Source organism: Rhododendron vialii, chromosome 4a (assembly GCF_030253575.1).
Source record: "Rhododendron vialii isolate Sample 1 chromosome 4a, ASM3025357v1".
Classification (NCBI taxonomy): Eukaryota; Viridiplantae; Streptophyta; class Magnoliopsida; order Ericales; family Ericaceae; genus Rhododendron; species Rhododendron vialii.
This window is the reverse complement of record NC_080560.1, coordinates 38,517,624-38,542,179: the sequence shown is the minus strand read 5'-3', so window position 1 is coordinate 38,542,179 and position 24,556 is coordinate 38,517,624. Positions and strand designations below refer to the sequence as shown.

At 37.7% G+C, this 24,556-nt stretch overlaps 3 protein-coding genes and 1 non-coding gene across 4 annotated transcripts; 1 reads left to right on the top strand and 3 right to left on the bottom strand.

Moving 5' to 3' along the window:
* Window positions 1-177: 177 nt before the first annotated feature.
* Window positions 178-10,475, top strand: LOC131324239 (dammarenediol II synthase-like). The gene is made up of 19 exons (XM_058356126.1): window positions 178-222; window positions 1,024-1,253; window positions 2,357-2,545; window positions 4,780-4,869; window positions 5,094-5,291; window positions 5,438-5,522; window positions 5,679-5,845; window positions 5,950-6,138; window positions 6,928-7,041; window positions 7,159-7,278; window positions 7,381-7,503; window positions 7,601-7,699; window positions 7,815-7,874; window positions 8,011-8,057; window positions 8,156-8,299; window positions 8,364-8,541; window positions 8,672-8,752; window positions 8,859-8,942; window positions 9,062-10,475. Exons 2-19 carry the CDS (start codon window positions 1,041-1,043, stop codon window positions 9,182-9,184), a joined length of 2,304 nt encoding a protein of 767 aa, XP_058212109.1. The 5' UTR covers window positions 178-222; window positions 1,024-1,040; the 3' UTR covers window positions 9,185-10,475.
* Window positions 10,476-17,299: 6,824 nt separating this feature from the next.
* LOC131324004 (uncharacterized) lies at window positions 17,300-18,825 on the bottom strand. Its single transcript, XM_058355835.1, has 3 exons — window positions 18,039-18,825; window positions 17,437-17,902; window positions 17,300-17,303 (listed from the first exon to the last, which is right to left on the bottom strand). The coding sequence occupies exons 1-3, from the start codon at window positions 18,823-18,825 to the stop codon at window positions 17,300-17,302; spliced, it is 1,257 nt and encodes a 418-aa protein (XP_058211818.1).
* A 313-nt stretch (window positions 18,826-19,138) lies between these two features.
* LOC131324003 (uncharacterized) lies at window positions 19,139-20,020 on the bottom strand. Its single transcript, XM_058355834.1, has 2 exons — window positions 19,526-20,020; window positions 19,139-19,369 (listed from the first exon to the last, which is right to left on the bottom strand). Exons 1-2 carry the CDS (start codon window positions 20,018-20,020, stop codon window positions 19,139-19,141), a joined length of 726 nt encoding a protein of 241 aa, XP_058211817.1.
* A 4,096-nt stretch (window positions 20,021-24,116) lies between these two features.
* Window positions 24,117-24,224, bottom strand: LOC131324961 (small nucleolar RNA snoR100). Its single transcript, XR_009199541.1, has one exon. It is a non-coding gene; the product is annotated as a small nucleolar RNA snoR100 (small nucleolar RNA).
* Window positions 24,225-24,556: the final 332 nt, after the last annotated feature.

Sequence of the window (24,556 nt, the reverse complement as noted above, 5' to 3'; positions counted from 1 at the left end):
CATTTCTGAATAAAAAAATACTTATTGTTTTCTTATAACCATTTGTCAAACCTTGGCGTTAGGTTTTAAGTTTTCTGACACCCCAAATGAAATCCTGGTTCCGCTTGAATAGTCTATCTTTTTTCTCTTTTCATTGTTTGGTATAAATAAATTGGTCTTGTTCTTCCATTACCAACTTTCTTGCTATCTTGATCAGCTCTCATCTTTCACAGCCACATCCCGGTAAAGTTCTACAGTACATCTTCGATAAGCTCTCTCTCTCTCTCTCTCTCTCTCTCTCTCTCTCTCTCTCTCAAACACACACACACTCAAGCTCACTCGCACTCATACAGTCCCACTCACAAAGAAATATAAGAGTATCCTTCTGTGCATATGGTACGCTGCAAATGCAATTTCCATGGAACACCAAAGCAATTAATTTATTCGATCTCGTCCCGTTCGGTAATTTTAAACTTCTTCACTATGTATGTCGCGGGTAGCTTGTTCATTATTACGTCCACAATTTGGCTATCGATAACTAATTAAACAGACAAAGGAATTATATACCCTCTAACCTGACCATTACCTTTGTTCTTAATTCCAGTCGATTTTCTCCCGTGTTTTTATACCCAAATAATTTCTATTGTTTTATTGATTTATCAAGATTAATTTGCCTTTTTTTTTTTTTTGATCCACAAAGGAAAAGATTTTATTGAAGTTCGAAAAGGGTACACCAAATTAAAATTCAAAACAGGTTGAACAAGCATCGCACTTAGAACATACCTTTCAAAAGAAATTGGAATGCGAAACATTTTGTTGACTTTTCTTTTTTATTGTACAAACACCAAAAAAAAAAAAGCGCGAGAAGCTACAAAAACTCAGCCTCTGGCCAACATATACAGCAAAACCACATAAACAAAAAGAGCTCTTATCTTCTTCAAAGACAAACAAGAAGAAAAAACTATCTACAGTTATTTAATTATCCCAGAAATGCAAGGATCAAGAAGTCACTTCTCACACAATCCCCTGTTCTAAAAATGCAAGGAACGAAAAAAGAGAGAATGTGGAGGCTCAAGATTGCTGAAGGTGATGGGCCGCACCTGTTTAGCACCAACAATTTCGTAGGTAGACAATTTTGGGAGTTCGATCCCGACGCCGGGACGCCGGAAGAGCGAGCAGAAGTGGAACAAGCTCGAGAGTACTACAAGAAAAACGGCAAAAGAGGTCCAACCGATCGGCGTTGGCCTAGTGGCGATCTTCTTGCGCGAATGCAGGCAAGTACAAACCATGAATACCGTACAGCTGGTAATGGTAACAGTACTGTTTTTGTTAATTACTTATACAGCATAGTACCAGTACATGCGTAATTTTGCGAACTGTTTCAAATTTTGCGTGCATTATATCATATCTTAATATACTTAAAGAGCTCAAAAATATATTTGATTATAAAAATAAATACTAATTAAAGAAAGTTGGAGTGATGATTATATCATATATTACGAAATAAAGAAAATTAGAATTTCTAGCTTTAGGTACAAAAGACTTAACTATGGAATGAGCTGCTAAAAAACAAAAACAAAGTAGAAAAAATATACAATATGGCTGGTACCGTGTGATACTTTTTGGTATCGGCCAATACTTGAGCGAGAGCATAACTAGAGGGGTAAGGTATGCGAGTTTTATGGGTACATAACGGTATTCAAAATATTGGTACAAACGTTCGAACACACATTGAAGTATAATTTAAAAAAGAAGAAGTAACAATACCTAAAAGATGGGGAAAAAAGAAGAAGAGTAACAAGCGATATAATTTAATTAATCGAGTAACAAGTAGAAAATATTTCAACTTAATAATTTAATTAAGTTGTGCCTTAAAATTTTCTAGTAATGTTTCACCCACCACATGACCAAAAATAAGTACTACTACTATATGGGCTTTTGACTTTTCGTGTCAAAACATATACGGTATATACTTTTCCTTATTGTGTGCTAAATTACGATTTTGCCCTGACTGTTACCATATGTTTTTTGATAAAATAAAACCAAAACCAAAACCAAAATTTTCATTCCGCTCCTAGGTATATACAAAGTGACACTACATGGGAGTTCTTCATTGCCCTGTGCAAGGGACAAAAAAGGACATGCGTCATGAATATTTCATCAACTTTTTTGGGACTTCTAGACCATTAAATTAAAGAAAATTCTAAAATCAGTTCAATGGACTGACAATAATATAAATGTGTGAATGTGTATTAAAATGTGTAAAAAAAATAAAAATACGCATTTTTCTTGTCCTTTTGTGCACCTATTGTCGGTTAATAGAAAATACCGTTAAATTAATTCCATGATTTTGTTAATTTTATTTTATTTGATGCAGCTCAAAACGGAAAACAAGCATATTGATCTAAGCTTACCCCCGGTGAGATTTGGGCCAGACGAAGATGTGAATTATGAAGGACTGACGACTGCTTTAAGGAAAGCTGTGCGATTGCATTGTGCCATCCAAGCAAGTGATGGGCACTGGCCAGGTGAACATTCTGGCCCGATGTTTATCACACCTGCCCTGGTAAGTTTCGTGCGTACATGTGTATATTACTATTATATTGTATACAAACATGATACTCCCTCCGTCTCTTTTTAAGTGTCCTGCTTCGTAACTCTAACTTATTAAAAAGACATCCACTTTGTTTGGTTTAGATTTTAGAAAGTTATTTTTGAGAGTTGGAGTGGTAATGAGTGGAGAGAGATAGAGAGAAAGATTTATTGAAAACTGTGCCGAGAGTTGAGAGTTACTCTCAAAAAGTCCATCCAAGCAAAGTGGATTCATCATTATACCTTTCACATTAACTTTTTCCTCTACTTTCCCAACTTACCCATCATCATTACACTTTTACTCACTTACTTTTCAAAAAGGAATTTACTTTTAGGGACAAAATAGACAATGCACCAACTTTTACCCACTAATTTTATAAAATGGACACTTATTAAGGAACAACCCAAAATGAAATACTGGACTCTAAAAAAGGGACGGAGGGAGTAACGTTTACGGTGCTACGATATGCACGTAACATTTAACACTAAGAGATATAACATTTACCACTAAAAGGTGTAAAATGCATTGGCGTAACATTTTACCAAATAGTCGTAATGGTGCATACCTTATGCTCGCAACATCAACATGAGGTTACTCCATTTCCTTGCGTCAATTCCTTGTCCATTTTCTAGGCATATATGTTTAAGTCTTTTTTCATAGTATTAGATTGTTAACCTCCAACTTATATAGAAGCTTAAGTGATTAGAAGAGGGATAACTTTATCATTTATATCTTCAACACGTCCCTCACGTATAAATATTTTAACATGCGGTGAAATTCTAACATATGATCTATTGTCTGCTCTGATACCATATTAAATAGTTAAAACCATCAATTAAGTTTAAGCTAGGGGGATAACTCTATTATATATAATGTTAGACTTCTTTGAGGGTTCCAATTACCTAAAACCAATTGGCAATAGGTGGAGTAGCCTCTAAAATTTATTATCAAGCTTAGGTGACTTAAATGAGCGATGTAGGACAAGTCTAACACTCCGCCTCACCTACAGCTCGGATGCATGTGGAGGTGACAGACCAGGAGTTGACCGACTGACTCAGGCGATAGAGATGACAGAGACGTTCCCACGAGAGGTGAGGCCATCCAAGACATAGCTCTAATATCATGTTAGATTTCTTAGAAGGTTCCAACTTAAAACCAATTGGCAATAGGTGGAGCAGCCTCTAGAATTTATTAACCAAACTTGGGTGGCTTAGATGAGCGATGTGGGACAAGTCGAACATGTTAAGGAAATGAATCTCACATTGCTTAGGAGTGGAATGGGTGATCACTTAATAACATCTGGGACCTCTCCACCCATTGCCAATTGATTTTGAGATGGATATAAAGTTTCTATATGGTATCAGAACGGGACCCATTCCATCCCATATTTTATAAAAAAAAATTCACAATTCACACCCTACGATGACAGACCAGCAAAAAGGCTGCACGATGATAGAACCCAAAAAGTGGTCATACGTGACAGACCTCAAACGCGACTGCATGTGAGGGGGGATATTAAGAAAACACGGTGATAGGACCCTAAAAGTGGCTATACGTGACAGACCTCAAACGCGGCTGCATGTGGGGGGACGTTAAGGAAATGAATCCCACATTGCTTAGAAGTGGAATGGATATGGATGATCACTTAATAACATCTAGACCTCTCTACTTATTTCCAATTGGTTTTGAGATGGATATAAAGTTTCTACGTATAATTTTCAACATTTCAAAACTCTAGTGTGATCCAATCCAACTATGTCACGGTCGCGTTATCAGTTCACCATGAGATTGATCTTTTACTCTGTTTTCAATGTGCATGATGCTATCATAAAAACCCTGATCCTGCTTTTAGCTTTAAATCATCTATTTGTTTTATAAACCAGTACTTATTGTAGAAATTCGATATCCAATTCAAAATCAATGGACTTTGAGTGAAAAAGTCGAAAACATTATTAAGATCCGATCACACTCCACACCTAATTAAAATACATGCCAACCATTGGTTGCTTTATGGGTTCTAACTTCTAACCAAGTGGCAACTAGAAAACCAAGTGCACTGCAATGGGCCCAACGATGCGCTGCAAAAGAAAGAGAAGCGCCATTGTGGGTCACACCGCAACGGGTGACCCACAAAGGGCATTTAGTTCTTCATATTATTTGTTTTCTTGATAATGAACTAATTAGTGTAGAATTTTTTTTTGCTCCAGATCATCATGCTGTATATTAGTGGAACAATAAGTACCTTCCTAACAGAAGCACACAGAAAGGAGCTAATTCGATTCAGCTATCTTCATCAGGTATGTATATTGATTGAATTCCCACGAATGATAATGTAAAGCTAGTTTTTTTTGGCTCTGTCAGTTCTGTTTACCTGTTGTTCTTAATTATTAGCTCCTGGGCAACATCTTCGAGGTTTTCTTGCCTTGGTAATTAGCATTTTTCTATAGAAATTTTCATTACATACAGACGGTAAGGCTTACTCTTACTTTTAAAAAGTCTAATCTATGAAGGCCTTTGGCAGAACGACAATGGTGGGTGGGGATTCCATCTAGAGGGCCACAGCACCATGATTGGTACGGCAGTAAATTACGTTGCATTACGTCTGCTTGGAGAAGGGCCTGACGATGGAGAAAACAGAGCGATGACCAGAGCCCGGGAGTGGATAATCGGCAATGGTGGTGCAACTGGGATCCCATCTTGGGGGAAACTTTATTTGTCAGTAAGATCGAGTTCTCTTACTTTCGGAAACGCAGTAAAAATTGCCTTTCGATGTCATACCAAATTATTTGAAAACTCTTGAATCCGAACAAGGTTATTCAAAATGCTGAACTTCTCAGAACAATTTGTGTATTCTCTCCTTTGAAGGTGTTAGGAGTTTATGAATGGTCGGGCTGCAATCCGTTACCTCCTGAATTTTGGCTTTTCCCTTCTTTTTTGCCTTATCATCCAGGTAGCCAAAAGAGTTCTTTTTTTGTTAATCTTTATCAAACTTTTTGTCCTTCATCAAGGTATATGCAAGAAAAAATCGATGAAATTTATTGTTCTGCTTTTGATTTCTGACTTCCTCTCTTTCGTGTTCTAATTGACTTATACATATGCTATACAGGAAAAATGTGGTGTTATTGTCGCACAGCTTACATGCCTATGTCGTACTTGTATGGGCGGAAATATCACGGGCCTATCACCGAACTGGTTAAGTTGTTGAGGTGCGAAATTCATACTACGCCCTATGAGAAAATAGATTGGAACAAAGCACGCCATGACTGTTGTAAGGTTGGTGGCGATCGACTTGGTAAAATCTATCGTAGAGTGAGTTTGTTCGTATGAATTTCTCAACACTAGTTACATAAATCAAGTTCGTGTGAATGATGATCCAGGCAGATCTTTACTACCCTCATGTCTTCATACAAGATGTACTCTGGGATTGTCTTCATTACTTGGGTGAGCCACTCATGAACTGCTGGCCCTTTAACAAGATCAGAAAGAGAGCTTTGGAAAAAGCACTGAAGCATATGCAATATTCAGGGGAGAACAGTAGATACATTACCACAGGAGCTGTGGAAAAGGCAAGTGAGAAAAAGAAGAATTTGGTTTTAACTTAGTAGTGGTTCTGGATTGGCTGGGGACTATTCCCACCGCCCATTATCAAAGTGCGGAATTAAAGTCGAGCCAAAGTTTTGTATGCACTAGGCCCACAAGATTGATAGTAGCTTGCAAATTTCAAACTTGAGATCTAGGAGCAATGTTTTAAAAACCAAACTGGTGAGCAAACCAAAACGAGACCGGGTGGATCGGTCACCGGTTCAACCGCCGGTCAATTGGGTAGAACCGTGATGTTTACCACGTGATACATATGATTTTTATAAAATATCAATAAATATAAAAGGTCTAAGTATCCAAAAATTAAAATACAAATCCACTGTTTAACCGTTGGGTTTGTCTAGTTCTTTACATATAATGGTTTTGGGGGTTCACCAGACCGGAACATGGACTAGTTGACAGTTCAACTGGCTGAAGCGGCTGGTCCGAGTTGACTTTTAAAACATTGCCTGTGAGTGAGCAAATCTCTAAAAGTCTCTAGCCTTCACCATCAAGCCAACCCCTTGGGGTTAATTTGATGCCCTTAATCTTTTCTTTTCTTTTTTGCCAAAGCCGGTATACATCAGAGGGGATTAGGAAGAGTTAGTAGGTTAGTCTACAAGAGTTCAAAGGCTATCTATAGCCCTAAACCCCAAAAGTCCATGAAGGGGCTCGAACCCTAACCTCCACTAGGAAGGACTAGAAATTACCATTGGGCTACAAGCTCTTTGGGAGAGTTATGATCAAAAGCATCTACGACATTTTTCTTATTGCAGAGCCTACAAATGATGTGTTGGTGGGCAGAGGATCCAAATGGTGATGAGTTTAAGAACCATCTTGCCAGAGTTCCTGACTGGTTATGGCTTGCAGAAGACGGGATGAAAATGCAGGTAAAAATTCTGCTAATAACGGTCGATACACTAAAATTTCGATTGATTGAAGACTCATTCGAGATCGTTAATTCATTGCTATACAAATTTACTTTACACTTGCTACTTGTATTGCAGAATCTGGGTAGTCCGCTTTGGGATTGTGCTTTCGCAACGCAGGCACTTCTTTCCAGTCGTATGATTGATGAATGTCTTCCTTCCCTAAAGAAAGCACATTTTTATATGAGAGAATCACAGGTTCAATTCTTCCTAGCTAAAAATAAAAACCCAGATAACAAGTAGTATTTGTGTTCGAATTTTGCCGCCAATTTGACACTCCTTTGTTACAACTGATCGAAGGTAAAAGAAAATCCAAACGGTGATTTCAAGAGTATGTATCGACACATGAGCAAAGGAGCATGGTGCTTATCCGATCAAGATAACGGTTGGGCAGTTTCCGACTGCACAGCAGAGGCATTGAGAGTAAGTTAGCCTTGCGACAACACAACTACTCGAAAGATGATCGAAACAAACTAAGAGAATTAGTTCTCATAACCGAATATGTATTCCTTTCTTACAGTGCCTACTGTTGTTTTCGCAAATGCCACTAGAAATTGTTGGAGAAAAAGTTGATGAGGAGCATCTATATGCTGCTGTGAATTTTCTACTTTACGTACAAGTAAGATGTTCATGACTTACTGTATTGAAGAACTAACTCACAGTTTTTCATTACAGCTTGTGTTACCACTGTACCCATTGAGATCTTCAAAATTTTCATTTTTTCTTTTGTTCAGAGCCCTATAAGCGGAGGTTTTGCTATCTGGGAGCCACCGATTCCTCAACCGTATATGCAGGTAACTATTTTCAAATGTAATGCCATGTCTACTTTTACACCTTCTCGTACCTGAAATTCCAATCAACCATGCGATATCTTCAATATCTATGCAGCTTGTAAAATTCTGAAATCGAATTTCTTGCCCTTGTTATTAGGCGTTGAACCCATCAGAATGTTTTGCTGACATTGTGATCGAGTTTGAGTAAGAGCTCGCCTTTTCTTTTGATCACAACGTTATATTTAGAAGACTTTTTCATACAATGGTTAGTCATTATTGAATTTGTGTATCCAATGTCTTAGGCACGTCGAATGCACTGGATCCATCATCCAAAGTCTCGTAACATTCAAAAGTTTACATCCGTCATATCGGGCAAAAGAAATAGAAATTGCAGTGGCAAGAGCAACGTATTTTTTGGAGCAAAAACAACAGCCTGATGGTTCTTGGTGGGTTGATTCACTTTTTTTCTAAAGTTAATTTTCGGAGGGTGGTTAATCCTTGTTTTGGCAGGTATGGCTATTGGGGAGTTTGCTTCGTCTACGGCACATTTTTTGTACTCAGAGGACTGGATTCAGTTGGAAAGACGTACAACAACAGCGAAGCTGTCCGTCGAGGTGTTCGGTTCTTGCTTTCGACGCAAAATAAAGAGGGTGGCTGGGGAGAAAGCCTTGAATCTTGCCCATCCGTGGTATATATAACTTGGCAATATGTTTTTTTTTTTCTTTTTTGCTTCAAGAAGGTTTCTTCAGAATGGTGTTCTTACCGAATTAGTTCTTACTCTCCAGTTGTTGCTTTTCTTTAACGTTTTGATGAAACAGAAATATCAACCGCTAGAAGGAAATCAAACGAACATCGTGCAAACATCATGGGGTCTGTTGGGACTTCTTTTTTCTGGACAGGTTATTATTAGCCCATTTTCGTCGAATTTGTTACTCAAAGTAGCTAAGGCAAATCTTATTGTCCTGCAAATTATTACCCTAAAGTCCTTCTTTCATTTCAAACTAGGCTGAAAGAGATCCAGCCCCGTTGCACAAAGCCGCAAAGGTCTTAATCAACGCGCAGCAGGACGACGGTGACTTTCCCCAACAGGTGATTTTCGTAACCCAGTATTGCGTACCCTTATTCACTTTTGTATGCCATGCCGTAAGATTTTTGAAAGCAATGCTTGAACGACTTATGCTATGTTTTTCTCGTGACCGCGAAAACAGGAAATCACCGGAGTGTCCTTGAGGAACTTGATGATCCATTATGCACACTACAAGAACGTTTTCCCGTTTTGGGCGTTGGGAGAGTATCGGAACCGTGTTTGGCCACAGCCCCAGAAAGTTTGAGTTTCGGCTTCCGATTTCGAAGCATTCTTCAACGGTTTCCACATCTACAGAAGATTCAATAGCTTGTTTTGGCGATCACATCAAAAAGTGTTATATGCCACAATGTTATATCTACATACTTACAATGTTAAAATAAGAAAGTCCCTTTTCTTTTCTTTTTTTCCCCTGTATCTTTGCTTAAAATTCGTGTCTATGTAAAACTCATTTTACATTCTTAGACCCCTTTGCGGAAGGAGCGGATAAGGTTAATTGAACATGTAATTGTAGCCAGTCCCAAAAACTTCTATATAAAATTTTCATTAAGGATGAACTCAATTTTTATTTACCTCCAAGTACAATCTCACGAGAAGATTACCCTTTTACTCTTTACTAAATACAACCATCATCTCCCACATCCACCCCACAATCACCTCCGGCCGGCGAGTACCTCTGGCCGGCGACCACAAATTCACGGTGCGTTTTTCATTTTTCTAGCGACTTGTTCGGGAAAAAATGAATCCGAAGTATACCACAATTTCGCAGTGTGAAATTCACAGTCCAACACAAATTTGCGACTTAAAGTGTGAAAAATCCGCAGTGTTTTTCTAAAGTCTAAACGTATAAAAATTCGCAGTGCCTTGGTGTCGAGTTGAGTTCCTTGCTAAAGAGGTCGTCGTGGACGTCGTCCTGTTGTTGATCATGGGAATTGAGGTAGTAATTGAAAAGATCCAAGAACCAGGAGATACCGTTGGAAGGGACTATGATGGTGGACCTAGTAGCGGACGTCTTCTCTGAGATTTTGAGGTACCTTCCCCTGGGATTCTCCTTGAGATCGAAGTAGAACAGCTTGCGCTCCACTTGTAATGTCTTACGCAGCAACTCCACGTCATTCCCTCCGCCGCTGCCGCCGGAATTACCCTCAATAGCCAACTACTACTGGATTGGACTGGACTCTCTCTCTCTCTTTCCAAAAGAAAGAAACCTCGACAGACGATGGATGACGGTGAATTGGAGGTGATTATTGTGCTTGTGCTAATCTACTACCACTAGATAGATAGATAGATAGATACAGTGAGAGTATTAAACCAATATGGTCATCAATACCGTACTTACTCAAAAACCAGATCTAGAAGAAGAAGAAAATTCGCAGTACGGGCCATGGTCGGCGAAGATCCCGTTGCCGTCCGCCCCGATGTCTTACGCCTTGCTGTTGCCGTTGGAGATAGGAATCAAGGAAGCGAACGGCGAGGACTGGGCGTACGGGTCAGGACTCGGATCCGACGCGAATACGAACGCGTCGCAGTTGTTAACGGAGTGTGTTGGGAAAATTCGGCAAAAGGCAAAAATTCAGAGAACAATTTCATTGATAACAATCACAATTACAAGATTAAATCAAGTTATAAAATACAATAATAGTGGACAGAAAATAAAGACGAGATACAAACAGATTTCGTAGGATCAAACTGAGTCCTGTGTGATACCATAGTCTCCTTAAGAAAGATTCGCCGCCTACTGTCGGTGTTGTAGGTTCTTGTTCGGCGTTTCCTCCCAGGGTTGGCTCGGCTAAACCGCAAACCGTCTGAACACCGCCGTCGACCGCCTTGGCGAACTGACTACCGCCTGTCTCTCTCTCTCAAGAATGTATATCAGAATATGTGAGGAATGCTGTGAATTTCTGGTGCTTGAACAAAACGGGATGCACCTATATATATAGCAAAAGACCCTTGGTAATAACTCCCACAATGAATTCAGCAATTGATTTTTGCAATCAAGGAGGGAGGTTACGAGAATGAATACACCATCATGGCCAGGGGTTACAGGAGTTACGAAATCCCACACATCAATATGTCTATTGATTGTGGTGCGTCCAGATACAACGAACAACAGAGTGTTCCATGGCGATCTCCTTGTACTCGGGGGTAAACTTGGCGCCGTTGAACAGGGGTGGTGGATCGGCGGGGGCGTAGGAGGAGTAGGTCTCTTCGGAGCGTTGGGTGTCGAAGCCGAGGAGTAGGTATCGTCGGAGCGTTGGACGTAGAAGGAGTAGGTCTCGTTAAAATTGAGGATGATTAATGGCATAAATCTGATGGAAATCCTTAACGGTGCTTTTTTAAATTGTGCTAGATTTAGGCGTGTATTGGTCCACAAAAGGGGACAAGCCCGTAATTTTCAGTTTTGTCTTCCCCAACCCATCCAAGCACAACCCTTGTCAAATCCATTCCCCATAAGTCCCATTTTAAGTAAACTGTTAAAAATAACAAAATAGATTCTTATTTTTTAAGTATTTATTTTAAAATGTGGAACGCCCCCCCCCCCCGGTCCTATTCTGTCTTTTCAAATAAATACTTAAAAAATAATGACATATTTTCAAGCTAAAAAATAATGTATTTAAAAAAATAAATTTTAAATTTTTGTCTTCAGATTTTTAAAGCGTGTATGTGTACAAATTATTTATTTTCAAGCTTATTTCAGTTTGCCATGTTGAGGGAAGTCACAGAATTCCTGGCGAATGATTACGTGTACAAATTATTTACTTTCCAAAATTGCCCTTTTTGTTACTCCTTTATTACTTGGTCATGAATTTTGCTTGGGTGCTAAGTAGTAGATAGAGTATTGGACGTTGAATTCCGTAAAGGGATATGAATTGTGGGATGATAAAAAATGGAATAATGGTCTAACTTATTGTTCATCTTTTTAACATATTAGGCATTTTGAGTTTTGTCCTTATTCAAAACTTTTTTACATTTGTTAGTTATGCGTCAAACATTTGTGAATTATTATTTCATCTTGTCGAGAGAAATCAAAAAAATGAAAAATTATAACTTTTATCCAAATATTTTTTAAAATATCTAAGATGGAAGCCAAAAAATCCTCAGTTTTTTGGGCCGTCCAACGTTATAATAGGGGAGTTATGAAGCCCAAAAAGCCCCAGTACAAGGAGGATCTAATTGAGATAGAGGAAGGGCTACATTTGGGTCATCCAGAGTGATAACAGGGCCTGTAGTTCAGCCATAGGGCTCGATTAAGTTGGGCCGGAGTTTAGGCCCAACCAAATCTACCTAATGTCCTTGCTAGGTTGAATAAAACAAGACAGAACCGTTTTTCCTATAAAAAAAAAAAAAACTTACTTTATTTCTAATTCTTTCGTATTAATAGTTAGGTGTTTGGTCTTTAAAAAAACTGGATGAAACATTTTATATTTTCGATTTCTCTCGGTGAGCAAATTTAGGAAAGTAATAAGATTAGGGTCTTTTTAGAAAAAAACTAAAATTTAGCCAAAAAATTAAGTCGAACTAGGGAATGTTATTTAATCCTATTTTTTTTATTTCAAATTTTTTTGGGGGTACATTTGAACTAGGGAATGTTATTAATCCTTTTTTTTATTTTCATTTTTTGGGTACATTTTGTTTCGAATTTTTAAAGGATGCTGTTGTACTTCAAATTTTCAAAGGTCTTCTAAACAAACAGAAGACCCGAGGATGCTGCAAAGCAGCTCTCTGTAGAGCGTCCTGCAGGATACATCCGGACCGTCCATCTCAGTAATCAATGGTTCGGATTGAAAACAAACTCTTTTAATCCAGACTGCTAAAAACAGTTTAGAACGGTCCCAATGCGCCCTGCAGTGCTCTACAGGGAGCTACTTTGCAGCATCCCCGGATCCCTCTAAGCACATAGCTCAAGATACAACAACAGTGGTCGGAACCATCTGATGCACGTGCATCGAACGGTTGTGAACACAATTGTGTCTGAAGTTGTGTTTCAAAGTTAATTTGATTCTGCTTTTTCCATTTACAGAATCAAATTAATGTGCGTGCTGTGCGTGCTAGTCCAGGCACAAGCATTAGAAGGTCCCTCTCCTCCCCACACTAATATTGGTATTGGATCCCTTGTACTCGTTTACTATTTCTTAAAATTCGTTTATTAGAATATTAATTAACCGTATAATCAAAAGCTATGTCGAACTGCATTTTGCATACCTGTATATCAATGTAATTTAAAAATATATTTAGTGTAAAAATATATATTTTGGTCACAAGCAGAAATTGGTGAGCCATGCACCTTTGACTTTTATTTCTCTCTGCCAATCCATACATATGGAGGAGAGATATTATTCAGTACATTTGGGATACCTCTCATGTGTTGTCTTTAGTATCATTTTTTCACCGAACATTGGGGTGGGGCTTGCACACTTTGTCTCTGGTTTCTTGCCGATGTTTGGTACATCTCAAGGTTTCAAGTCCGATTATTCTTTCCAATAACTCTAGGGGGCCACCTCACCCCACGCGTAAGCACGTGAAATAGCTGTGGGAGGGAGTGGATGGATTAATCCGGGATACCTAAAAAGGAAAAGAAAAAAGGAGAAAGGAAACGACAATACATTCGCAGTTAATGAAAATTAATCGAAAAAGTAGACTACATATATGCCTGATAAATAGCAAAGGAGGGCTAAGTTTTACCATAGCGGCATAGCCATCACATTAATCAGTAAGGCCAAACCTGCATTCCATAGCCATTTTCACAATTAAAGGCCCTCATTGGATAATTAATTAATTGTTTAATTAAGAATGCGGCTGAATTTCCTAACAAGTTAACCATACCCGGCCCACTGATAGAAAGTCGTAAAAGAAATAAATAGGTTAGGCAAAACTGGACCGAGAGGAAAAAAAACTTTGCTTCTGGTGAAACCAAATAAAAGTTTTAAGTTGCAGATAATATAAAAAAATAAAAAATTTAAAGTTTGCTATATCTATGAATGACAACGGGTCAGTTTGGTCCGGGTTTTGCGATTACCATACCATAACCCAAAGTACTTATCTATGACCAAATCCAAACCACTATCTGACGGGTATGATTTTTAGTGCTCCATAACCAAACAGGATGGAGTTCGGTTCATACCTGAAGCGTAGCAAACTCGCGATATTAGTACTTGCATTAACAAACGTTATGAAAAAAATTATATGCTCAATTCAAAATTATCATGCCCATATGATTTTACCTTTTTTTTTTCTGTCAACCGATAGAAAAGATCATTTTGAAAATTTTGTATTATAGAACTAATCAAGATCTATCAAATAATATCCATATTGCATATTTTTCAAGATCCACATTAAAATATATTGACAAAAAATATAAAAGAGACAAACAGAATAATGGACAATGAAAATGTGACGGATGAAGTATATATTAACCTTTTCTTGAATCAGTTTTACATCACCCTTAAAACAATAACCATCATTTAACTTATGGTTTGGAACCCAAACATAAGTTTCACACCCCATATTGCATATTTTTGTGGGATTTTTTAGGCTTTTTGGTTTTTGTTCATATTTGAATTTTTTTCGTATTTGCTAGTTTTACGTTAAATTTTTGTGGATTATTGATTTGTCTCAACGAGAGGAATCAAAAGAGTATAAAATTATTACTTTTACCCAAAATATTGAATTTCTCAAAATATTTGGTAAAAGTCTTAATTTTTTACTTTTTTCAATTTCTCTTATCGAGACGAACCAATAATTCACAAAAGCTTGACAGAAAATTAACAAATATGAATCCTTTTTAATAAGGACAAAATCTCAAAGTGAAACGAGCACAAAGTGTAAAGATGTTTGTATTTTATATTTTATAAATGACAGAGGTAAAGAGTTTGGTGAGGGTAGTATAGGTATTGTAAAAAGTATAGTACAATGACATCACTTTCTCCATCCATTTTCTAACGGGCAGGTAACGGCGGGGGGTCCCTTGGTATTGTCAGGTAAATGAGGGAAGGGCAGTGTCATTTCAGAAACCTCAGGGGAGGTCAGTGAAATTTGCCCAAATAAAAGCCTAAACCTTTGAGTCAAAGGAACAAAAAGAGAGAATGTGGTGGCTCAAGATTGCTGAAGGTGATGGGCCGCACCTGTTTAGCACCAACAATTTCGTCGGTAGACAATTTTGGAAGTTCGATCCCGACGCTGGGACGCCGGAAGAGCGAGCGGAAGTGGAACAAGCTCGAGAGTACTACAAGAAAAATGGCAGAAGTGGTCCAATCGGTCGGCCTTGGCCTAGTAGCGATCTTCTTACGCGAATGCAGGCAAGTACAAACCATGAATACCGTAGAGCTGGTAATGGTAACGGTACTGTTTTTGTTAATTACTGATACAGCATAGTACCGGCACATGCGTAATTTCGAGTACTGTTTCAAATTTTGCGTGCATTATATCATATCTTAATATACTTAAAGAGCTCAAAAATATATTTGATTATTAAAATAAATACTGAAGAAAGTTGGAGTGATGATTATATCATGTATTACGAAATAAAGAAAATTAGAATTTCTAGCTTTAGGTACAAAAGACTTAACTATGGAATGAGCTCCTAAAATACAAAAACAAAGTAGAAAAACTATACAATATGGCTGGTACCGTCCGATACTTAGCCGGTACCGACCGCCACCAGTCAGTATTTTTTGGTATCAGCTGATACTTGAGCGAGAGCATAACTAGAGAGATAAGGTATGCGAGTTTTATGGATACATAACGGTATTCAAAACCTTGGTGCAAACGTTCGAAAACACATTGAAGTATAATTTAAAAAAGAAAGAAAGAAGTAACAATACCTACAAGAAGGGGAAAAAAGAAGAAGAGTAACAAGTAGAAAATATTTCAACTTAATAATTTAATTAAGTTGAGCCTTAAAATTTTCTAGTAATGTTTCACCCACCACATGACCGGGAAATTCCTGGCCGGTTCCATTTTTTGCTTAGAGTTCCATGCAAACCCCTTTTTGTAGAGCTATCCCATCCAGCCCCTTTTTAAATATGCTTTTACTATTTTACCCTTTTGACTTTTCAACAGCACACAAAATTCACACCCCAAGAATTCATACCTCACAGAATTCACATCTACAAAATTCACACCCCAAGAATTCACACCTCACAGAACTCACACCCCACAGAATTCACACCTCACAGAATTCACACTCCAAGAATTCACACCTTCCAGAATTCACACCCTTTTTCAGAATTCTTACCACTTTGCAGAATTCACATCTCATTTTTACTATTCATTCTCCTTTGCAGAATTCACACCCGTTTGGAAGAATTCACACCCTCGAATTGACAATCCTTTGTAAGAATTCACACCCCTTTATACTATTCACGCCCTCAAAATTCTGGGTAAATTATCGATGTGAATTCTTGAGTGTGTGAATTTGGCCCTAGTACACCATTTGTAAAATTCACACACCTTTACAGAATTCACGTCCCTAAAATTCACATATCAATTTACACCCAAAAAAATACACAATTCACAACTGAAAATCAACCAATGTTGTGTCTTGGAGGTGTGAATTTTTTGAGGTGTGAATTCTTGGTGAAGTTTTGGTGTGAATTCTGAATGTGAATTTTGGGTGTAAATTCTGGATGAATTCTTGATGTGAATTCAGCATTTTGAGACGGAATTCACATCTCCAAATAAAGAATTCACACGTTTTAACAACTTACAAAATTTGTAATTCCAACAAAACCATAACACTCAAATTAAAAAACAAATAGGTTTTGAAAAAGAAACAAAAGAAATTTACGAGAATGAAAACTCAAATTGGAAAAACTTAAAAAAGGCACTACTGTACAAGGCAAGGGGAAAAAGAAAAAAAGACACCAGATACAAAAATCTATAATGAAGTTCTCGTCCGCATGTTTTTTACTTTAGCTCTCGTAGGCGAACTTGGACTAGAGACCAAACCAAATCCCCGGAGCCGGTGTTTTTTTTTAAAAGAAGTTCTCGTCCGCGAACTTGGATCTTACATGGAATCACCGTCACCGTCCCGATCATCAGCACCGTCATTGTTGCCATCCTCGAGGTTGTCGGTGGCGTCGGCGATCGTGGCCCAGGAGCTAAAGTTTCGAACGATCTAGCCTGGACGGCGGGGGCTGACGACGAGGATCAGGTGGCGTTGCGGCGGAGAGGGCGCGGTAGTAACGCTGGAGGAGGTCGCGGCGGGAGGAGTGGGAGCAGTGCCGGCCCCGACATTTGGGTTGCTCAAGCCCGACCTCAAGTTTGGTTGCCCACTTAGTATTAAGTATAAAAAAAAAAAATTTTCATACAAGGGAAAAAAAAACTTACAATAACAACAACAAAACAAGATTATATTGTGCCTTTAGCTTCAATTACATCAAAAATTCAAAATCAAAATGAAACCCGGTTATTGTGCTTTATGATTAGCACAATCTGATTCAAAGAAAACAACTTCTCCTTGCATTTTTTAAAGCAAATTCTTCAATTAAATCATCGTACTCTAATTTATCCAAGTACTCATTTTCAATTGAGATCATAGCTAATCCACTTAATTTCTCCTGTGACATGGTAGTCCGAAGATATGTTTTTATCAACTTCAACTTTGAAAAGCTCCTCTCCGCCGAAGCAACTGTGACTGGAATAGTCAACAAAATTCGATAAGCAACCCAAACCATTTGGAAACCGCCATCTTTCCAATAAGACTTTATAAAATCAAGGATGTCGATCGATTTTGTTACTTCTCTCGGCAATATTATTTTCAAATGTCTAAGCTCTTGGAATAACTCCTTCCCATAAATATCACCACGTTGTTTGTATTCCAAGAAACTTTCTAGTTTAGTACAATGCTCCATCAATTGCTCTTCACTAACACTCTTGAATTTTGCGTTAAACAAAAATCCAAAGATTGAGTCATAAAATAGTTCAAATTGCTTAAACCGGTCCTTAAGTGATACAAGAGCTTGATCTATGATGAGGAGGAAATAAGAAGTTCTAAAACGCTCTTCCGGAGATTGACTTCCATGGGCATCATCTACCACATCCTCATCAAATTGCTTCTTTCTTTGAACAACTCTTTTTTTTTGCAAAAATCGGTTCAAAACCAACATCATGAGCAAGTTCTTTGGCTTCCTTCATCAAGTCTTCAAAACCATCTTCTCTAAGCTCTTCAAAGAATAAAATCAACTCTTTTATCCTTGTAATTGCATCTTCAATATCCATCTCTTCTCGTTGAAGAATTTTGCTAACTTGATTAACTTTGTCTAAGATTTTGTACCAAATACATAAGCTAATCAAGAACTCAAAATCCTCCAAAGCATTCTTGCACAAGCCTTTAGCTTCCGAAAACACAATATCTTCTTTAGAAACATTTGCAATTTCGATCAATGCATCTCTTAATTCCGGTGCTTGATTTCTTATTGCTCTAACACTCTCAACATGACTTTCCCAACGAGTAACTGACAATGCCTTTGGTGTCAAACCCTTCACATATGCTCTAAGAATATCCCACCGTTGTGGTGAACCCGAAAACAAAGTATAAACTTTTTGCACATATCTAAAAAAATCTCTTGCTTTCGCACTAGATTTTGCCATATCACATAGTGCAAGGTTTAAGCTATGACAACCACATGGAATATAGAATGCTCTGGGATTTACATCAAGTAGCCTTTTTTGTACACCTTGATTTTTACCTTTCATATTTGAGCCATTGTCATAACCTTGTCCTCTTATATCATCAATGTTGAGTTTGAGATCAACCAAAGCTCCTTCAAGTCGCTTGAAAAGCCCAAGCCCCGACGTGTCCTGAACCTTAATAAACCCAAGAAAGAATTCCTCCACCTTGACTTTACTTTCATCCTCAACATTCACACATCTTATAACAATCGACATTTGTTCATCATGACTAAGATCTGGAGTAAAATCAAGGATAACCGAAAAGTACTTTGCTTTAAAAATATTCTTCAAGATTTATCTTTAATCTCTTTTGCCAACAAGCTTATCAATTCATTTTGAATTTTGTGGCTAAGATAATGATTTTGAATCTCTTTATCTACCACACGTCGAAGGTGCTCTTGCATAATAGGATCAAATTCCGCAACAAATTTAATAAGTTGACAAAAAAGTCTATTATTCTTCTCATAAATCTTCTCATTAGTTCCACGGAATGGCAAACTATTTCGAGAAAGAGTCTTCACAACCCCAATTATTGAACTAGTATCATCTTCCAACGAACTCTCTCTTTGTCGATTAGATCTTCCATTTTCTTGTCAATTGTTGCTTTTTGTTGAAGCCCCTTTTGCAAGTCCACCCACCTCACGACATTGGAGATATGTTCTACATTCCTTTCATGGTCTCTAAGCTTTGTAGGAAGGTTATGCCAATCACTAGTTCCCTCTCCGGCCAAACTAGTTGTCATTGTTTTATACTTGAATAACTTGCAACAAAAACAAAAGACCTTGTTCAACTCATTTGAATACACAAGCCACTTCCTCTCTTGCTTCTCACCTTTTGGAAGATCACAAATGTAAAGATGGGAAGAAAAGTGTCTCCCACGAGTACCTTCTTATGGAAATGCATCATTCTCTCTTACAATCTTAATAGGACCTCGTAGAACTAACATTATCCTCTTCGAATCATTAATGCTTCCCCACGATCCCGGATCATAGTTCACATCAACATCTTTCTCAAGGTCAAGCATACTTTCATGTTCTTCATTCCCTACATTTTCTTTCATAGGAGTCGGGCCTTCATTATGCCCCTCTCTAGATTCTTCATGTGGTACATCAACATCTTCACTCATAGGTTCCTCATGAACGTCACCCGTATTTGCGCCACTAGCTTCTTCATTAACACCTTTATCTCTAAGATTATCATTCACATCATCCTCCCCAAATTCTTCATCACTTTCTTCTTCAACTTGACTTGAAAGAAGAGATTTTTGTTTTTTCGCATTAAATAGGCTAGATATTGAACCCACTAGTGATTTTTCCATTACATCTTTTCGCTGCCTCGCTTTTCTATTTTGAGACTCGGATTTTTGTTTGCACACTCTTACTCTATTCTTGTCATTCTCAATCTTCGTCATAGTACCTACTACCTATATTAGTACATGTCACCAATAAAAACCCAACACAAGTAATCTGTATTTACAAATCCTACTAATTACTAAATCAATCAACTATGAGATAATAAAAAAGCAGTCACATTTCATATTTATGCTCTGAATTTATTATGCATAAATAGGTATGAAAAAAAAGCAGTCACAATCCCCTATGAATTTATTATACATTTATGCTCCACTACCACTTTTATATTAATTTATTATGCATTTATGCTCCACTCCTCCTCCACTAACCAATTCAATCGAATAAAGAAAAGATTCAAACGAAGAGCAGAAGAAAGAAGTGCACTTACTAATTACTATTGTCTATTGTCGTTACTACCAAGGCGAGAAAGAGAAACAAAAATCCCAGTCCCTTGCATCTGTTCTTGCCTCTTGCAATTTGCAAATGAAGACTTCGATCAGCGTCGGCAACTCGGCGTTGAACTGTTGGAGAAGATCAGGAATTGAAGGACAATAGATTCACTGGAAGACTTATTTGATCTTTTCAGGGTATTTCTTTCTTCTTCAAAGTTAGGTTTTCTTTTTTCTTCAAAGTTAGGTTTAGACACGTATGGAAAATTTGGGGGCAAATGCCCTCCTGATTCCTGATTCCTGTTCCGTTTCCTTCTCTTTTTTTTCTTTTTATCTGTTATATGCCCTTCTAATTTGACTTATTAATTTTACCCTCCTAATTTTTTTTATCTCGTATTTACCCCAGGCATAGAAAACCTTTTGTTTACCCTCATAATTTTTCCAAGTATCATAATTTTTTTGAAGTGGGTGGAAACTATACATCTTTACAATTTTTTTTTGAATTTGTAAATTTTTTTTGGATTATGCCCCTTAATTTTTTTCCGTTGGATTTCAATTATATATATATATATATATATATATATATATATATACAATTTTTTTTTTTTGGTTGCCCCTTGCCGGGGGTTGCCCGAGCCGGCGGGCTTACCCCCGGCCGGCCCTGAGTGGGAGTTGGGGGCGCCGAAGAGTGAGTCTGGTTTGGAGCTTGTCTTCGAGGCTCTGGGCTTTGTGCTTGGTGTAGCTGCAGACTACGTAGTTCCGGTGGGGGCGGTAGAGGTCGAGGGAGAGCGGGGTATTTTCAGTAATTTATCTAAAACTGGGGTTATGCAGGATAAGCTTGACAAAGGATGGGCTTGAATGGGTAGACGCAGACAAAAAGGGATCGGCCAGTCAGAACCCGAAAATAAGTACTACTACTACTATATGGGCTTTTCGTGTCAAAACATACATGGGATATAGTTTTCCTTATTTTTCCTTATTGTGTGCTAAATTACTATTTCGCCCTTACTGTTACCATATGTTTTTTATTAAAATAAAGAAACCAAAACCAAAATCTTGATTCCGCTCCTAGGTATATACAAAGTGACACTACATGGGAGTTCTTCATTACCCTGCTCAAGGGACAAAAAAGGACAAGCGTCATGGATATTTCATCAACTTTTTTTTGGGACTTCTACACTATTAAATTAAGGAAAATTCTAAAATCAGTCCGATGAACCGACAATAACAAGTGTGTGAAATGTGAATGCATATTAAAATGTGTAAAAAATATATAGAAATACTTATTTTTCTTCTCTTTTTGTGCGCCTATTGTCAGCCAATAGAAAATACCGTTAAATTAATTCCATGATTTTGTTAATTTTATTTTATTTGATGTAGCTCAAAAAGGAAAACAAGCATATTGATCTAAGCTTAGCCCCGATGAGATTTGGGCCAAACGAAGATGTGAATTATGAAGGACTGACGACTGCTTTGAGGAAAGCTGTGCGATTGCATTGTGCCATCCAAGCAAGTGATGGGCATTGGCCAGCTGAACATTCTGGCCCAATGTTTATCACAAGTTTCGTGCGTAGTACATGTGTATATTACTATTATATTGTATACAAACACGATAACATTTACGGTGCTACAATATGCACCCGTAACATTTACCCCTAAGAGATATAACATTTACCATTGAGAGGTGTAAATGCATTAGCGTAACATTTTACCAAATAGTTGCAATGGTGCATGCCTTATGCTCGCAACATCAACATGAGGTTACTCCATTTCCTCGCGTCAATTCCCTGTCCATTTTCTAGCATATATGTTTCAGTCTTTTTTCATAGTATTAGATTGTTAACTTCCAACTCATGTAGAAGCTTAAGCGATTAAAAGGGGATAACTTTATTATTTATATCTTCTACACATCCCTCACGTGTAAATATTTTAACATGCGGTGAAATTCTAACACATGATCTATTGTCTGCTCTGATACCATATTAAATAGTTAAAACCATCAATTAAGTTTAAGCTAGGGGGATAATTCTATTATATATTTTCAACATTTCAAAACTCTAGTGTGATCCAATCCAAGTATGTTACAGTCGCGTTATCAATGTGCATGATGCTATCATAAAGACCCTGATAGCTTTAAATCACCTATTTGTTTATAAACCAGTACTTATTGTAGAAATTCTATATCCAATTCAAAATCAATTGACTCTGAGTGAAAAAGTCGAAAACATTATTAAGATCCGATCACACTCCACACCTGATTAAAAGAAAGAGAAGCACCATTGTGAGTCACACCGCAACGGGTGACCCACAATGGGCATTTAGTTCTTCATATTATTTGTTTTCTTGATAATGAAGTACCTTCCTAACAGAAGCGCACAGAAAGTAGCTAATTCGATTAAGCTATCTTCATCAGGTATGCACAGGCGGTAAGGCTTACTCTTACTTTTTAAAAAGTCTAATTTATGAAGGCGTCCTGCAGAACGACGATGGTGGGTGGGGATTCCATCTAGAGGGCCACAGCACCATGATTGGTACGGCACTAAATTATGTTGCATTACGTCTGCTTGGAGAAGGGCCTAACGATGGAGAAAACAGAGCGATGACCAGAGCATGGGAGTGGATAATCGGCAATGGTGGTGCAACTGGGATCCCATCTTAGGGGGAAACTTTATTTGTCAGTAAAATCAAGTTCTCTTACTTTCGGAAACACAGTAAAAATTGCCTTTCGATGTCATACTAGATTATTTAACACTCTTGAATCCGAACAAGGTTATTCAAAATGCTGAACTTCTCAGAACAATTTGTGTATTCTCTCCGTTGAAGGTGTTAGGAGTTTATGAATGGTCGGGCTGCAGTCCGTTACCTCCTAAATTTTGGCTTTTTCCTTCTTTTTCGCCTTATCATCCAGGTAGCCAAAAGTGTTCTTTTTTTGTTAATCTTTATCAAACTTTTTGTCCAATCTTTGTTAAGGATAGGGACGGAACCAAGATCTTGTAAACACAAGGGCCAACCTATGAACACGATTTTGAAATTTGAAGGTTCGGGAATCTAATAGTTTGTTTGGTTTAAATTTTGAGGAAGGTTTTTTTGGGTAGTAAATAGAAAGAGATAGAAAAAGAAATGAGATCAATAATTGAAGGAAAAACTTATGGGAGACCGTGCACAGAGAGAGAAATTGGGTTTTGGGACAAAAAACAAAAATATTTTTATGTCTAAATAATATCCAATACTAAATACAATACCTAAATGTTCTCACCAAACAGAAAAACAAAAAAAAAATTTTTTTAAAAAAAAAAACCCGAAACCGCGCAGGGGCCTTGGCCCCCATATGCCCACACCTCCCTCTGTCTCTGGTTAAGGATGCTCTTTTCTCTCATCCAATCTTTGTTGTAGCTGGTCATATGAAATGGCATAAGGAGAAACGTGTGGATGATGGGGGTACCAAAGTCAGTTTCGTTATTTCCAATTTGGTTATTGGATCCAAGCAAAGTCAATTTGATTATTTCCAATTTGCTTTCATTTCCGGTTTGGTTATTGGATCATTGAATCTGCTGCATCTCATTTAAGTTATGTTTTTGCCCTTTGTAGTTGGTGATGTGGCCTTTAATTGATTGTATTAGTCCTTCCTTTTGATTTCATTTTCATTTTTTTTTTTACTGCAAGATACTACAGCGACAATAAAACCATGTATGGGCGAGGGAAGATTAATTGGAGACACAAAGTGATTGCTCTTAGAATACCATTGAAACAGAAGCCCCCCTATACCTGTTTTTCTGTGGAACCATCCTCCCAAATCAAGGCCAAATGGCGTCAGAGAGGACAGGCCTAGAGACCCAATTCAATTTATGTGCACATTACCATGCTTCATTGATAATTCAGAGTATCGATATGCACAATAATAAATACAGTGGTTAAGTGATATTTGTGATATGCACAAACCATATGTAATTGCAGTAGACACCTCCCAAACGGTGCATGCATTGCCATACAGATATCCTTTTTTCTTAATTTCACTTTATAAACTAAGATCGTGGATATTCCCATGGCTATAAACATCTCCACATGATAGCGGTTATCATCAAAATAAAATTGCCACTTAGTTTATTTAAAACTAATAAAACAACTCTTGGGGCTTGCACACTTTATCTTGGGTTTCTTGCCGATGTTTGGTACATCCTAAGATCTTAGGTCTGATTCTTCTTTCCA